The 15,828-nt window shown below is 45.3% G+C and overlaps 1 protein-coding gene across 1 annotated transcript in view; it reads right to left on the minus strand.

Moving 5' to 3' along the window:
* Positions 1-15,828, minus strand: part of RAB3GAP1 (RAB3 GTPase activating protein catalytic subunit 1) — a 436,470-nt gene that overhangs the window by 260,490 nt on the left and 160,152 nt on the right. The window contains exon 8 of the mRNA XM_078681808.1: positions 4,356-4,455. Within this exon, the coding sequence (XP_078537934.1) occupies positions 4,356-4,455 (100 nt within the window). The remainder of the gene's footprint in view (positions 1-4,355; positions 4,456-15,828) is intronic.

Genomic DNA, 15,828 nt, shown 5'->3' on the forward strand with positions numbered 1-15,828 from the left:
CCTTCTGGAAAAAAACCTTAAAGTACACAGTATTGTTGCTTTTTTTTCTAGGTTTGTGTCAAGATGCCCATGTTCATATTGAGTAGTTCAAAGAGGCTCCCTAGTCATGCCTTGCTATCTGTGCTAATATTTGGGCACACACTTTATGATGCAGACCGCTTTCTTTTGTGGAGTATAATTCATGGATTATTAACTTTAATAAAGAAACATACATTTAACCCACTGTCTTGTATTTGGCTTCATTTTCTCCTGATCAGAGATATCCGTTCACTAGTGACATAGCTGTAAAGCATTATAGTGCTGGTGATGTCAAATAACCAATCAGTGGGGAGGTGAGGAGGCACTGAAATGCACATACAATAAAATAAATAGATCATAAAAGTTGCAGGACGGGATATTGCCAAATCGAATGCATTACATCATTACATTAAATCATATGTGACAAAAACCAAACAATAAGCAGGAACATACAACTGATATGACAAGGAGTCAAGAGTACTTTGATAAAGCTGGAATGCCAGGGTCTGAAGTAGAGTGGGAGAGCATTCCGGGAAAGAGGATGGAGAGAATGCTAGGTATAGGAGACAAAAGAGAGGCATGATAGGAGGGTGTGCAGGTGAAAGAGCAGTAAGAAATTTAAGAGAACTGGAGGGTGGGTCAGACAACAGAGGGATTTGAATGCAACGTTCAGTACTGTATTCGTGTTGTAGTAGAGTAGCAGCAGCCTGTGGACGATCAATGGCCAGGTAAAATGTGAGTAAGGAGAGGTGTGCAAAAATTAATTACTGTTGCCATTTATCAGTTGTTAAATAACTCTTGCAAATAGCAGTATGTTGTAGGAAGCTGGCTCTGTATATACTATACCAAAGTAAGGTATAGTGTGCAGAGTCCAGTGATACCCCAAAGGTAGGCTGAGGTAAAATCAGATAATACCTTACTCTCTATTTGTGGTAGTGTGGGCGAACAGTAGGGCTGTATCAGAGGGAGTGTTAAGCATTTACTGAACACACTAAGGCAAGAAATTATGTCACACACTTAAAGACTGAACTCAGACCTATTTGTTTGTATAAAAGTATTATTTAGTTATATTTTACTTTCTTAGAACAAAGCCAGGCCTGGTACAGGTACGTATAATGACACTTTGCAAGAATAATGCAGGTAAATACAGTTTGAATGCAGTTGAATGCAATTGGATTGGTTACAGGCAAGTCATTTGTTTGTAAAGCAGTTTAAATTAGTTTTCAGATTACGTTTTCTACTCAGTGTGATGTGCCTAGACATCACACTGGGACATTTCCTAGAGAAAATGTAAGTAAATCAGTTTTTGTATATTTGCAGTTTCTTAGAGTTTCATACAAACCAACTCCACACTTCGAACAATTTTCACAAGAAAGCAGTCAATGCAATCCTATGGAAGGAAATGAAGTTATCGGTTTCAAGGTAAGTACTTCTGTTTGGGAGTTGTTTTTCTGGGGTTAGAAAAAGGGTTCCCCAGGGTCAAGAATGCACACTCAAAGCACCCTTAGCGGCACTAGGGAGGTCAGGTCAGGTGCAGAGTGCTGAGGCCCAATGTTATCCAATGGGGAATAGGTGGCCTCGGGTTGGTGGCTGCTCACGAGCAGGCCATAAGGTTGTGGAAGCAAAGCCCCTAGACCTAGGCTCAGGGCAAAGGGGGATCCGGTTTAGCACACAGGGTGCACCCACAGCGGTGCAGGGCAGCCGGGTGCAGGGTGCTGTTTTGGCGCTGGGTGCCCTGTATTCAATAGGGATTCTCCGGTTGCAACAAACACTGCAGGCTCGGGGACGAAGATCTTCTGGAGGTGACCACCGGTTGGAGAGGTAAGTTGGGATACCTTGGGAAGCCGGGACAGTCTGCTAGGCCACCCAAGGCTGTGGGACGTCGGGTGCCAGGGTGTCTTTTGGCGTCTGATTTTTCTTACCGGCTCTGGTCGTCGCGGTTGGGGGGATACTCCACAAAGGGGCTGCAGGCATCAGTTGGAGACTTGAGGTAGGTCAGGGGTCCCCAGATCCCAGGTCAGGATCGCAAGGGAGACCTCCTCATGGTGTTGGGCCACTCAAACTCAGGCCGTGAGCTTCGGGTGCAGAGTGGTGCAGACTTGCGGATTTGGCCGGAGCCGGAGTCTGTGGGTGAGCAAATCTGATGCTCACTGGAGACAAAGTTTGGTCTGGGAAGGCAAGGCAGGTCCTCTGGGTTCTTGAGAGCTCCTGGCTGCAGGACACACCAGGATATTGCTGTAGTCTGTTGAGGTCAGAACAGGCCGGTAGGGCTGGGGCAAAGTCAGTTGGTGTCCTCCTCCTCTTCTTCAGCACGGCTCTTCGGTCCTTCTTCTTCTGGTCTGCGGAGGCAAGGTTTGGGATAGCCTCTAAATACTCCATTTAGGGGCATTACAGGTAGGTAACCCCATAGTATCCAACCCTGCAGTGGGAGAGGGGCATAAGCCTGGTTGCTGGGTCCTCCCATCTGCAAGATGGTGGGGACTGAGTTGTGCTTCACCTCGCCTCCCCCACCAGACTGGTGGGGTTGGCAAAGGTGGTGTTGTGTAGCTCCTACAACTCTATATAGGACCTGTGCGTTTGGACAACATAAACTGTGGGAATGGTGTCCAGACTGATTCCAGACACCCCCACCGGTAATCTTCGCCTGCATGGCAGCGAAGATCACAGTGGCACTGTAAACTCCTCTTACCAAGGAGAGAATAGTTCCTGGCAACTATCGAACAGGACAACTCTGTCCCATCAGGCATCATGGAAACAGTACAGTACTTTTCGCTCAGTCACTCGCGCTCACTTTGTCTCAAAGAGATACACAGAACAAACAGTAGGGATGTGTTCAATAAGCATTTATTGAACCAGCGTCATTCTAGTGTAAAATAGGTGTGCTGTAACAACCATAAGACAGAAACAGATATAAACGATATTAAGCACCAATACAGTAAATGGATGATAGATTTCTACCATAGTGCTAAAACAATGAACATATGCAAGCATATAAATACATGAAAGTAATAGTGCGTACTCCTACTATGCAACCCTAACTAGATTTACCTCTGTGTATCTTGCATGTATGTAGGTGCAGATCCAAGAATCCCCCTAGGCTGAAGACAACCCCATTACCTGAAGTGAGAGACTGTGGGACCCCGTCTTGGTCTTGAGATGTACACCCCGCGAGGGATGTCAGACCACTGCGAGCTGGAGTGTCTGCGTGCAGGAACCTAGTATCTTGCGTCAGTCTGTCAGCATTGAAGTCTTTCTCCTCTGCGTGCCCCCGCAAAGATATGGTGTATATATACCCAAAAGGTACCCTCTGGGGATTTTACCTTGCTGTGTCATGTTGACCGAAGATGACGGAAGGGATGACCCTTATACATAGTTATTATGAGGAAGATGGTAATCCTGCTGTGATTCTGAAAATCCTCATGCATAATTAATTAGGCTAGTTTTTGGGGAAAAGCCACACAACATTTATGCAGTGCTTAGCTAGGTAATAGGTCAATACCAAAACCTGTTATGTAGTGAAATGGTACTGTAAATGTAGGTGAAGGGTTAGGGGACTACTCAAGCCTATAATGGGGTACCCTATGAAACATAACTGTGGGCACACCTCTCCTCCTAATTTGGCTTTCCGGCCGATTCTCCCGCCCGAAGTGGGGGTCAGAACCGGTGGGGGCCAGTTGCTGGGAGCAGCAAATGGCTATGGTAGCTTACAAAGGCGGCAAGCCTTTGAAGCTTCCCCTTCGTGGACCCTGCCCATCGTAGGGGAAGAGGCTTGGCACCTCGTCCCAGGATGTACTTTGTTTCAGGACCCACCCAGGGGTCCAGAAATATGTCTGGTGGTGGCAGCTGTCGAGTAGCCACTCCGCCAGAACACTAGACTTAGGTCGTCTTTCAGGGGGGGGACCCTAAGATGCACTCCGAGTGCATTTTTCATTAAATCACACACTGGCATCAGGGTGGGTTTAATGGGCTGAGAAGTTTGATACCAAACTTCCCAGTTTTCTGGACAAACTCCCATACCATATACTCTTTATGGCATTACTGCACTTACGATGTCTAAGAATTGACTTAGTCCCTGTCTAAGAATTGACTTAGACACCGTATGGGTACAGGGCTCATGCACCTGTACCCTCACCCCTTGTATAGTGCACCCAGCTAGAGGGGTGTCTTACCTATGGCAGGGCAGTGGATTGAAGGCATGGCACACAGGGATGTGTGCCATGTCGACTCTTCACTTAGTTCTGCACCAAAACACTCTCTCTCTCTCTCTCTCTCTCCTTTTCTACATATGCTTTTTGGAGGATAACAGCAAGCACAAAAAACCATGGTTAGACTCCTACCTGGTGGTTGCTGGGGCCAGAAATACCCTTGCCAGTCTTGAAGGACATAAGTAAAGCGAATTGCTATGTTAACCGGAGGTAGTGGAGTTAATGGGCAGCCCTAAAAACGCATAGGAATGAAAAGTTATTAGAGCACAGAAATACAAAGAAACAGTAAGCTAGTATATGTCTTCAAACTATGATTAATGAAATAAGGCATCTGCTAAAAGCACAGATGAGCAACACAAATTGAAATCAGGCCAAGCTTGCATGCAGCTTCTTTGCAAACACCAATTAATCATCTTCAACAAAACAACCAATAGGAAAATAATTTTTTTTTAAAAAGAACAGACTTCATTTAAAAGAGCTACCTCGAATATCATGATAAACTATAAAAGAAAGTTAAAGTAGGTCATTCTTTTCAAAGGATCTGTGTCTTACTCTGTGAGGATGTGGTGAATGCATTATTACAATATCTCAGTAAGTAGAACTTCGTATTTACCGGAGTGCTAAAAAGCTGTCAGTTATTTAAGCCAAACTGAAATGGATAACAAAATACATAATTGCCAGTGCATATTTTATTTTAGAATTAGTATAGATTATAGCTAGCCTGATGGAGTCATCAACTTCTATTTTTAAACTACCCTTGTATTTTGATTCTTAAAAAAATAATCATGACAATGAAGCAGTACAACCTACAGAAGTCAGTATTTTTATAATCAGCTACAATTAGAAACTGTAAAATGTAGCCCTATAGGACTGCATGTGATCATTACTCCAGCGCAATTAGCAGAGAATACAAATAACGGTACTACCAAGACCGGTATGCCCAGGACTGGACTTCTGAAAGCTAATAAGTGGTGGTACAGTCAAAATCCTTTTTTGAGAAGGTCAAATTGCATTGTCAAATGCCACGGTGCTTCCAAAGCTGTGCATCTGTTGCTATACCAGGGGGGTTGTTTTATTTGTGTATATTCTCTAATGGATTTAAGACATGAGACAGATCAAGTAGTAATGCTTCATGCATAAACAGTCTTCGCTGCATAGGAGGGAGCATGACAGCAAGCAGTACTAGCAGAAGCTCTACAATACCACTGAGGATAGCAGTGTCACCACGAGACCTGGCCCAGAACCTGCTCAAAAAAATTATAGATGCCTTATAACACCACACATCTCTCAGAAAGGTATGCATGACCAATTGCCCTACTCTAATTGTCATGGTAGGTCTTCCTGCCAGAGAAAAAACTCCAACACATTAACACACTACCCACATTGGATTGGAGTGCCTACCAAGGCATTTAATGTTGGCCAGTATCAACATTATTTGGTCAAAATCTTTTAATTATTTTATTTCTTTCTTCAGGACAGCGAAGAGGACTTGAAAGTCCGGAAACACGGTCTTAATAGCTCCGAACGAAAGCAGGCAATACCTATGTGATCAGGTAGAAAAGTAGTGGTTTTTGATTTAACAAACGCGCCCAGAAAAAGGACAGAAGCCATTTTCAAATTTGAAGAACCGCATGAAATCCAGACAATCTTCATTGAGTTTGTATGTGTCAATCCAGAAGTCATCATTCCAAATACTGTGCAAGGGAAGCCGAGCAGTCCAGACTACGTTGATTGTAGTAATGAAAAAGCCACAGAAGACTTCATGAAATTAATCTAATGCCACAAGAACTCTTATGAAATAATTAAATCAACTCATATTAAAAGAACGCATGCCGTGTTTCGCCAGCTTGAGTTTGTTCTCTCGACTATTTCATAGACTAGCCCTCTTCTTCAAATGGTTGACATTGGAATACAGTGAGCAAACATTGCCTCTCCAGACTATTATTTAGAAGTTACTAAATCGATAAAAAGGTTTACACCCAACCCAATGTTAGTTCCATTTAGAGTAAAAGCTAAAAATAGTGGCACATATATACTGAAACAGAACAATGGGGGAATCACAATTTAAATTGTATTTAATTTGATACTGTGTACATTGCTAACATGTTTCACATTGGCTGCATCATATCAACTTGAAGACTGTAAGATAGAGATGCAGTCCTTAGTCGCCTTCACAAGACGAGTTGCCCTTAGGCAATAAATAATGAAATAAGAGCAGAATTTATGAAACACAAAGAGTTTCAAAAAGCAAATTGTGCCCATATGAGCAACAGGATTTGCACATTATTTTTTTTAATAACCTTTGATGCCCAAAATATTTACATAAACCTCAAGATTTACATAAACTTCAAGACAAAAGGCAGGCAAACAAGCAGTAATCTGAATAAATGGCAAACACCTCAGGCTGGTACAGAGTACATTTCAGTATTAGAGACCGATAGTTAGACACTGTCTCAGCAAGCAAGACCAAGTCTGACAACATAGGCACCTATTCATTAGTTCCTTAATCATGAGCCTTTCGCAGGGCAGATGTGAATTTATATACTATCAGCATACATTTGAAACTCTATTTGATATTAGCTAATCTATACCAATGGGGGCACCAAGGAATGAGATGAGGACCCTTGAGGGCAACCAGAATATACAACATAAATGGAAGATTTCATACACTGAATGCAAACTGCTCCAAACTGAGAGATAACTGAACGGACCCACTTGAAAGTTGTTCCCGAAATCGCTGCCTAATCTTTTAGCCTGACAGAGGATTTCATAATCCACCATGCCATAAGCAGTGGAAATTCAGGAAAATCTGGGCAGACAAGTAGTGTTTACAAGGGTGACAAGATCACATCTCAGGTTAATCAGGGAGAATTCTGTTCCTCTAATCAGCCTGAAGGAAAAGTTACATACCTTTGGTACCGCCTTATCCAGGAGAGACATGATCTAGCTTCAGATTCCTTACCTTTGAATTTCCCAGGCGTCAGACTAGATCTGGAAGATTTTTCTTGAAGCAATATCTCTGAGCACTGGTAGGTGACATCAGTCGGTTCCACATGAAGTCATTGGCGTTGACTGCGCCATTGGGACATCCGCGTCACCTAAAAAAGGCACCGCCTCGGTGTACTGACGTCAATTACTTTTCACCACTATCCATGCCAGAAGCGAGAAGTCATGAAGGGCACGGACCTTGGTGTGTTTCTGAACAACTAGGGCCTTGAAAACCTGTCCGCAGTGCAGGGATGATGGGTGGGCTGGTAAAAAATCTGCAGCTAGATCAGGTCTCTACCACATAAGGTGATAACGAAGGTAAGTAACTTGTCCATCTGATAGAGACATCAAGCTGTAGATTCCTTACCTTTGAATAGATAGGAACATAAGTTACTTACCTGTAAACTGTGGTTCTCCAGTATTGGTGTCTTACATAGATTCACATGCTTGAATATTCCCCGTCGTCGAAGTGGGAGTCCCACGGTACATAAAATAGCAGTAATATATGTATACATAAGTAAAATTATTATAATTATACAATATATATACACATAAAATATATATAAATATATATATAAAATACAATAAACTCAAAAGTACCATAGAACTGAATAGGCCCGTAGAAAGCCTAAGGGAGAAACTCAACTTAGTAACATATCCATGTCATTATGTCTTGGTCCATATTCCAGCCAATCAGGCTGCAGCTCCCTCTAGAACCTTCTCCTCAGAAGCTCAAGACCTCAGATTTTCGTAGCACAGAGTAAACAAAAGTGCCTGAGGAGAAGAGAGCCTCTGAGGGGAGGATGGGAGGGTCGCATGTGAATCTATGAAAGACACCAATACTGAAGAACCACAGTTTACAGGTAAGTAACTTATGTTCTTCTCCAGTATTAGGGGTGTCTTTCATAGATTCACATGCTTGAATAAGAGTAGAAAGCAGTAAACACCAAATAAGTCATAAAGGTAACAGTAAATTGAAACATATAGTATATATATATATATATATATATATATATATATATATATATATATATATATATATATATATATATATATATATATATATATATATATATATATATATATATATACACACATATAAACATAAGAGGAAAAAACCTTTATGACTGGAGGCGGGTAGCAACAGAGGCTCACCTTTACTGGAAAAGATTCCGCAGCACCGCTTGTCCGACTGCTGCATCAGCGGCGTCTGTCGACTGCAGGCAGTAGTGCTTCGTAAAAGTATAGCTGCTCGACCACGTAGCAGCTCTGCAAATGTGCCGTAGAGGTACCCCCGCAAAGAGGGCAGTAGAGGCCGACACAGCTCTAGTGGAATGAGCACGTACTGAAGCTGGAAGAGGCTTGCCAGCCCGTTGATGACAAAAAGCAATGGTGGAGGAAATCCACCTAGTAATAGTTTGTTTGGTAACAGGTTGTCCTTTGCAGATCGGGCCGTAGGCCACGAACAGTTGATCAGATTTCCTGATGGGTGCAGTGCGCTGAATGTAAAATTTAAGGCAACGTTTCACATCCAGGGAATGTAATGAACGTTCCGCAGGAGTTTGTGGATTAGGAAAGAAAGTCCTCAAAATGATTGGTTAGTTTAGATGGAAATCACTGGGAACTTTCGGAATAAATGTTGGATTAGTACGTAATGTAACAGTGTCTTTTGAAAACTGAAGAAAAGGAGGCTGAATCGTGAATGCCTGAATGTCACTGACACGCCTAGAGGATGTCAAGGCGAGTAATAGGGCAACTTTCCACGTGAGGAATTTCAAGCTTGCTGAGTGGATGGGTTCAAAAGGAGGTAGGAGGAGCTGAGACAAAACCAGATTCAGGCGCCAAGCAGGCGGAGGACGCCGAATGGGTGGAAACATACGGAAGAGACCTTTGAAAAATTGTTGGATGATTCTAGAAGAATACAGTGAAGTCGAACCATCATGGCGGAAGCGGGAGAGAGCCGCCAAAAAGACTTTTAGAGTGGAGTGGGAAAGTCCTGACTTTGCAAGGGATAGGAAGAAAGACAGGATTTGTTCAGGTTTGTCGGTCATCGGATCCAAGGCTTTGGTGTGACACCAGACACAGAAACGCTTCCACTTCAACTGATAGGTTTTAATGGTGGAAGGGGCACGGGCGTGCGCCAACACCTCCCTACAGTCAGCGTCGATGGCTAGACGCGCAAATTCATGGTGTTGAGGTTCCAGGCATGAAGTTGGAGGTATGCCGGATCCGGATGGCAAATCTGCCCCTGCTGCATTGTGAGGAGGTGAGGCAGTGGATGAAGCGGAATTAGCTCGTTCTGGGAGAACAAGAGCAGATCCGAGAACCATGGGCGCCACGGCCATTTTTGTGCAATCAGGATGATGTGGCAGGGTTGAAGCCTCATTCTGTGTAGTAGGCGTGGAATCAGAGGAAGCGGAGGAAAAGCGTAGCTGAATGCGTTCAACCAGCTGATCGAAAATGCATTTCCGCTCGACTCTCTGTGGGGATGAAGACTTGCAAAGCGTTGGCATTTCCTGTTGGTGATAGTCGCAAAAAGATCCATTTGCGGCTGGCCCCACTGGCGGAAGATGAACTCAAGAGTTGGTTGATTGAGTTCCCACTCGTGATTGTCCGAGAACGATCTGCTGAGTGAATCTGCCAGAACATTGGAAACACCCGGCACATGGATGGCTGTGAGATGAATTTGATGACAAATCGCCCAGTTCCAGATCTCCTGTGCTTGTTGGGAAAGCAAAAGGGGCCTGGTGCCGCCCTGTTTGTTCAGGTAATGCATGCTGGTGGTGTTGTCTGTCCTCACCAGCAGAGATTGACCTTGAACAATCCTTTGAAAAGACTTTAGGGCAAGGAAGATCGCCAGAAGCTCCAGGCGGTTTATGTGCCAAGTGCGCTGGATCGCAGTCCATTTTCCCTGTGCTGATAGGCCTTCGATATGTGCACCCCAACCCTCCAGGGATGCATCGGTCGTAAGCGTCAGAGTTGGAGTAGTGTCTTGAAAGGACCGACCCTTTGAGATGTTTGGAGGATGAGCCCACCACTTCAGAGCCCGTAAGATGCGGGGCGTGAGAAGGATCCTGTCGTTGAAAGATCCTGAGATCGGTTTCCACTGCTTGTCCAACTCTTCTTGGATGACCCTCATATGTAGTCTGCAGTGAGGGATCAACTGTATTGCAGAAGAGGCCATGCCGAGGAATGATTTCAACATCCGGACTGAAACGTACAGTTTTGGCTGGAGTGATCGTACCAACTTGAGCATACGGTCTTGTCGTTCCTGGGAGACAAAGATCATCATTCCCAGATGAGAATCTAGCAAGGCTCCTAGAAAATCTCGCCGCTGAGATGGGCGAAAATGTGACTTCTGGCAATTGATGGAAAGACCCAAGTCTCGAAACAGGGAGAGGCAAGACTGTGTATGCTGGATTGCCAGTTGAAGATTCGGAGCTTTTATGAGACAGTCGTCCAGGTAAGGATAGAATTGTATGCCTTGTAGGCGTAGAAAGGCAGCTACCGGGGCCATGATCTTGGTAAAGACCCTCGGTGCTGAACGGAGGCCGAATGGTAGGACCTTGAATTGGAAGTGCAGGTGTCCGACTGTGAAGCGCAGATACTTCCTGTGTCTGGGGTGAATTGGCACATGGAAGTATGCGTCCTGGAGGTCTATTGTTGAGAAGAATTCCCCTGGATTGAGGTAATTTAGGATTTGTAGCAGAGTTAACATTTGAAAAGTTTTGGAAAGGATGAATTGGTTTAGGGCCCGCAAATCCCAAATCGGACGCCATTCTCCCGACTTTTTCTTTACTAAGAAAAAGCGGGAATAGAATCCCTTGCTGCGTTGACCTAGCGGCACTATCTCGATGGCTCCTTTCTGGATCAGTAATTTCACCTGGGCCAAAAGTTCTTTGAGGTGGGGAGAGGGAGGACCCGAGGGTGGACGAGTGGGAGGAAATTTTGTGAACTCCAGGGTATGGCCTTTGGAAACAACGTCCAGGACCCATTGGTCGGAGGTGATTTTTGACCATTTGCAAAAGAATTTTGAGATGCGACCTCCAAGATGCGCAGTCGGCAGACGAAAGGAACTGAAACTGTCACTGTTTTTTGTTGTTTGCAACACCTCTATAATTTGTTTTCCTCTGGTATGGTCTGGAGGAAGACTGTCGATTTTGGTTTTGGTATGAACCTCTCTGCCGGTTATCGCTGTAGGTATTGTATGAGCGATACTGGCCTGATCCACGAAAAGTAGAGGAGCCTCCACCTCTACCTCGTGCTCCCCGAAAGGGCCGCTTCTTATATTGGAGAGTAGCCAAGGACCTTGCAGTGTCAGTGTCCTTTTTGATTGCTTCAAGAGCATCGTCCACATGTTTGCCAAACAAAGACTCTCCATCGTACGGCAAATCAAGGACCTTCGCTTGGACTTCTGGGCGAGAAGTCGTAGATTTTAACCAGCCTTGACGCCTCAGGACTGCAGCTCCAGCTAATTGGCGAAAGCCCGTGGATGAAATATCGAGGGCGCATTCGATAATTTCAGACGAGATGACCTCTCCCTCCTGGATAATGGCCTGTGCTTCTGCACGGATGGCCTCAGACATCTGAGGAAGCAATGCGGCAATCTCGGACCACATCTGGCGGTCGTAACGGCCCAAATAGCTAAAGTATTAGCCGCTCTGACAGTAGTGGCTGCCATTGTTGTAAACTTTTTTCCAATAGAATCCAGTTTGCGGCCTTCCTGATCAGGAGGAGATGTGATTGGTGTCGCCGGATTACGAGATCTTTTTTTGTGCCGCCTGTGTAATAACTGAGTCTGCTTTTGGTTGGGATACCAAGCAGGCTGGAGCGGACGCTGGAGCCTTGTATTTCTTGTCCAACCTGGGTAAGACTGCAGGTACTTAATTAGGACGTTCCATAAGTTTAAGGCCTTCCGCCCAAATAAAGTCAATAATTGGAATTGTGTGTGATTGTCTTTGTGAAATGTCCATGTTGCTGTTTCTCTACAGTGAGATGAAAGCGTTTCGCAGCTCGGACCATTAAATTATGGAAGTTTGCAATGTCCACTGGAGGAGATGCAAGAGGTGAAGTGGGCGGAGTGGAAGGTGTTGTGCTCTGTAATCGTCTCACTCATTCATGTCGACGTCATCGTCGACATCAGTGTCTTGAGGAGCGGGATCTTCATTGTCAGTGTCAGGACGAGTTCCTCCCGGAGACGCGGGTGGAGCCGTAGCAGGTGTTTGTGGAGCTGGTAGTTGAGGCTGGGGAGGAGGAGGTAATGCCGGGGAGGCAGGTGTAGATGGAGGAAACCTGTGGTTATAATCATCCAGCATGTGTTGCAAATTTTTTACTACAGAGTAAGGAATTTGTGTAACTGGTTCTGAAGTTACAGTCTCTACTCCGTCAACAGGAAATAAATCATTCCCATATTCGACGTATTCCTCTTCGTCACCCTCATCACTGTACTCCTGGCACTTAATGTTTAAATCAGATGTACTTGATGCCTGTGCAAACAGTTGTTCCACCTCAGATTCGTGGTCGGAGTCCTCTCCACCGGATTGAAATAATTTATCTGGAAGACGGGTACCACTCCTTATAGGACTTAGTTGGATGAGAGGGACCGTCTTCAAGGAAGAAGCAGTAACCACAGTGTAAATGGTAGCTGAGGTCGGAGGAGGACGAGACGTCGACGAGGCCGTTGAAGCAACAGCAGGAGTAGGCTGACCAACCTGAGGAGTTGAAAATGAAGATTTTCCCATCGTCGACGAAGATGTCTTATCCATCGACGGAGTCGTCGACGGTGCCGTCGACGAAATCGGAATTTTGACCGTCGTCGACGAAGATCCCGTCAACGAGATAGCCGTCGACGCCAATGATACGGCCGTCGACGGGGGCGCCGTCGACGAGCTTCTTTTTGATGACTTGGTCTTCGACGTCGATATTTGCGTCGACGTTGGGACCGTCGACGGTGTTCGCGTCGACGAGGGAAGCGTCGACGATGATTTCTTCGTCGACGGAATTGACTTGACACTCGTCGACGAGATCTTAATAATGGACGTCACAGGTCTCGTTTCTTGGGCTGCCGTCGACAAGGTGATCGTCGTCGACGCGGTAGAGGATGAAATAGAACAGGTCGTCGTCGACGTAGAGGTGACAGACTTCGTCGTCGTTGAAGACGTCGACGGGCGCGTCGACGTGCCCGTCGACAAGCCTATGCCAGATTTTTTCGTGGAAGGCATGGCTTTGGGCGCAGACGTCAGAGAACTAGGTCCCGTAGACGTGCCCTGAAGCAAATGCTGTGGGGAAACAGTCCTGGAGGATCCAATAGTCTACTTTTCTTAAGAAAAGGAGATGGAAGCTCAATTTCAGACCCACGCTTCTGAGAGGACTTGGAAACACTTGAAGAAAGACTTTCCACATCAGACACCACAGACTCTGAAGTCTTCAACTTCTGTAGCCACAGAAGGAGACAGGCCTCTCTATCTCTCAGAGTCTTGGGAGGAAAAGTGCGACAGTACTTACAGTTCTTAACCTCGTGGTCTGGGTAGAGACAGTAAATGCATTTACTGTGAGGATCCTCATGGAAAAGACGCAGTTTGCCACAAGAAGGGCAGGCTTTGAACAAAGATTTCTTATTTGTTATGTTATGTTATGTTATTTTAATTTGTATAGCGCGCAGATGCCGCAGCCAAGAGGCGTCCCGGCGCTTATTGGAGAAGGAAAACACAACACAACAGAGAGGACCAGGTAGCACTGAAGCTAAACAGAGGAGAATAAATGAGTTTTTAATTGTTTCCTAAACTGAGACAAGTCAGGGATGGAGCGCAGTGAGGTAGGCAAAGAGTTCCACAGTGTAGCCGCCATCACCGAAAAGGACCGGCCACCCATTCTGGACTTTTTAAAACGAGGAATAATTGCCAGATTTGACCCTGCAGACCGAAGGGCTCTTGAGGGGGCGTAGTGAAGAATGGTCTGGGTGAGAATAGGAGGGGAGGCCAAGTTAAGAATTTTAAAAGTAAGGCACAAAGCCTTAAACTTAATTCTTTGGCCTACAGGGAGCCAGTGGAGATCATGGATAGTGCTGCGAGCAGAAACAAATTTAGGGAGGCCAACCAGCATCCTGGCCGCCGCATTTTGAATCCGCTGAAGACGGGCTAGCTCAGCTTGGTTAACACCCAGAAACAGGGAGCTAGCATAGTCCAATCTGGTCAATACCATAGCTTGGACTATGATCTGCCTGATGTCTGCGTCAAAAAATTTAAAAATAGGCCGTAGGCACTGTAAAGCACCAAAACAAGTTCCCGCGACACGTTTGATGTGAGGAATAAATGACAATTGATCATCAAGCCATACGCCCAAATTTCTGACTTCAGTTACAGGAGTGGGAGCAGGGCCCAATTCAAGAGGCCACCATTGGTCTCCCCATAACTCACTGTCCCTACCAAAGAGGATAACCTCCGTCTTGGTGGCGTTAAGTTGTAAACGATTATTCGCCATCCAGCCGGCGACAGCTTTAAGTGCTGCCTGGAAGGTGGAGGCGCTCATATTAAGGTCGCCATTAAGTGACACAACCAACTGTGTGTCGTCGGCGTATGACACTATTGTAAGACCAAAGCTGGCAGCTACCTGCGCCAGCGGTGCAACATACAAATTAAAAAGGGTGGGGCTAAGAGCCGAACCCTGAGGAACTCCCTGCAGAATGGGGCGAGGGGCAGAAGTAAAGGGAGGTGTGGAGACTTTGAAGGTTCGATCCATAAGAAATGATCGAAACCAATCAAGTGCTAGTTCTTCAACACCTGCCTCTGCAAGGCGGTGTAACAGGATCTGATGAGAGACCGTGTCGAAGACATTCTGAAGAAATAACAGCTAGTTGAAGATGAAAACTGAGCAGAGCTCAGGGAGACTCCCTTCACACGACGTGCGGTAGAAAATCTGAGGTCTTGAGCTTCTGAGGAGAAGGTTCTAGAGGGAGATGCAGCCTGATTGGCTGGAATATGGACCAAGACATAATGACATGGATATGTTACTAAGTTGAGTTTCTCCCTTAGGCTTTCTATGGGCCTATTCAGTTCTATGGTACTTTTGAGTTTATTGTATTTTATATATATATTTATATATATTTTATGTGTATATATATTGTATAATTATAATAATTTTACTTATGTATACATATATTACTGCTATTTTATGTACCGTGGGACTCCCACTTCGACGACGGGGAATATTCAAGCATGTGAATCTATGAAAGACACCCCATATACTGGAGAACTGAGCAATACCTTCCACGGATAAGGGGTTGCAGACAAGTTTAGACCAGGAAAACCTGCAGGACAGAGCGGTCAAAAAGGCTGTCCATGCAGATTTGACTGTCCAGGCAGTAGTGCCTGGTAAACATTTGCAGAGATGCCCACGTTGCTGCACATGGAATGGTGTTACCACTTCCAGGAGGAAAGAGGCCCTAGGGCAAAGCACCAATTTGTCAGGAAATACTGTCAGGTCTGGATGACAAAGCCTGCAGTTCGCTCACACTCCTTGCAGATGCAATTGCCACTAAAAGGGCTTTTTTGATGGTAAGCAGCCGGAGGGGGCAAATGTGCAGGGGTTCAAATAGAGCACACACCAGGAAGGTAAGAAT

Source organism: Lissotriton helveticus, chromosome 3_1, assembly GCF_964261635.1.
Source record: "Lissotriton helveticus chromosome 3_1, aLisHel1.1, whole genome shotgun sequence".
Classification (NCBI taxonomy): domain Eukaryota; kingdom Metazoa; phylum Chordata; class Amphibia; order Caudata; family Salamandridae; genus Lissotriton; species Lissotriton helveticus.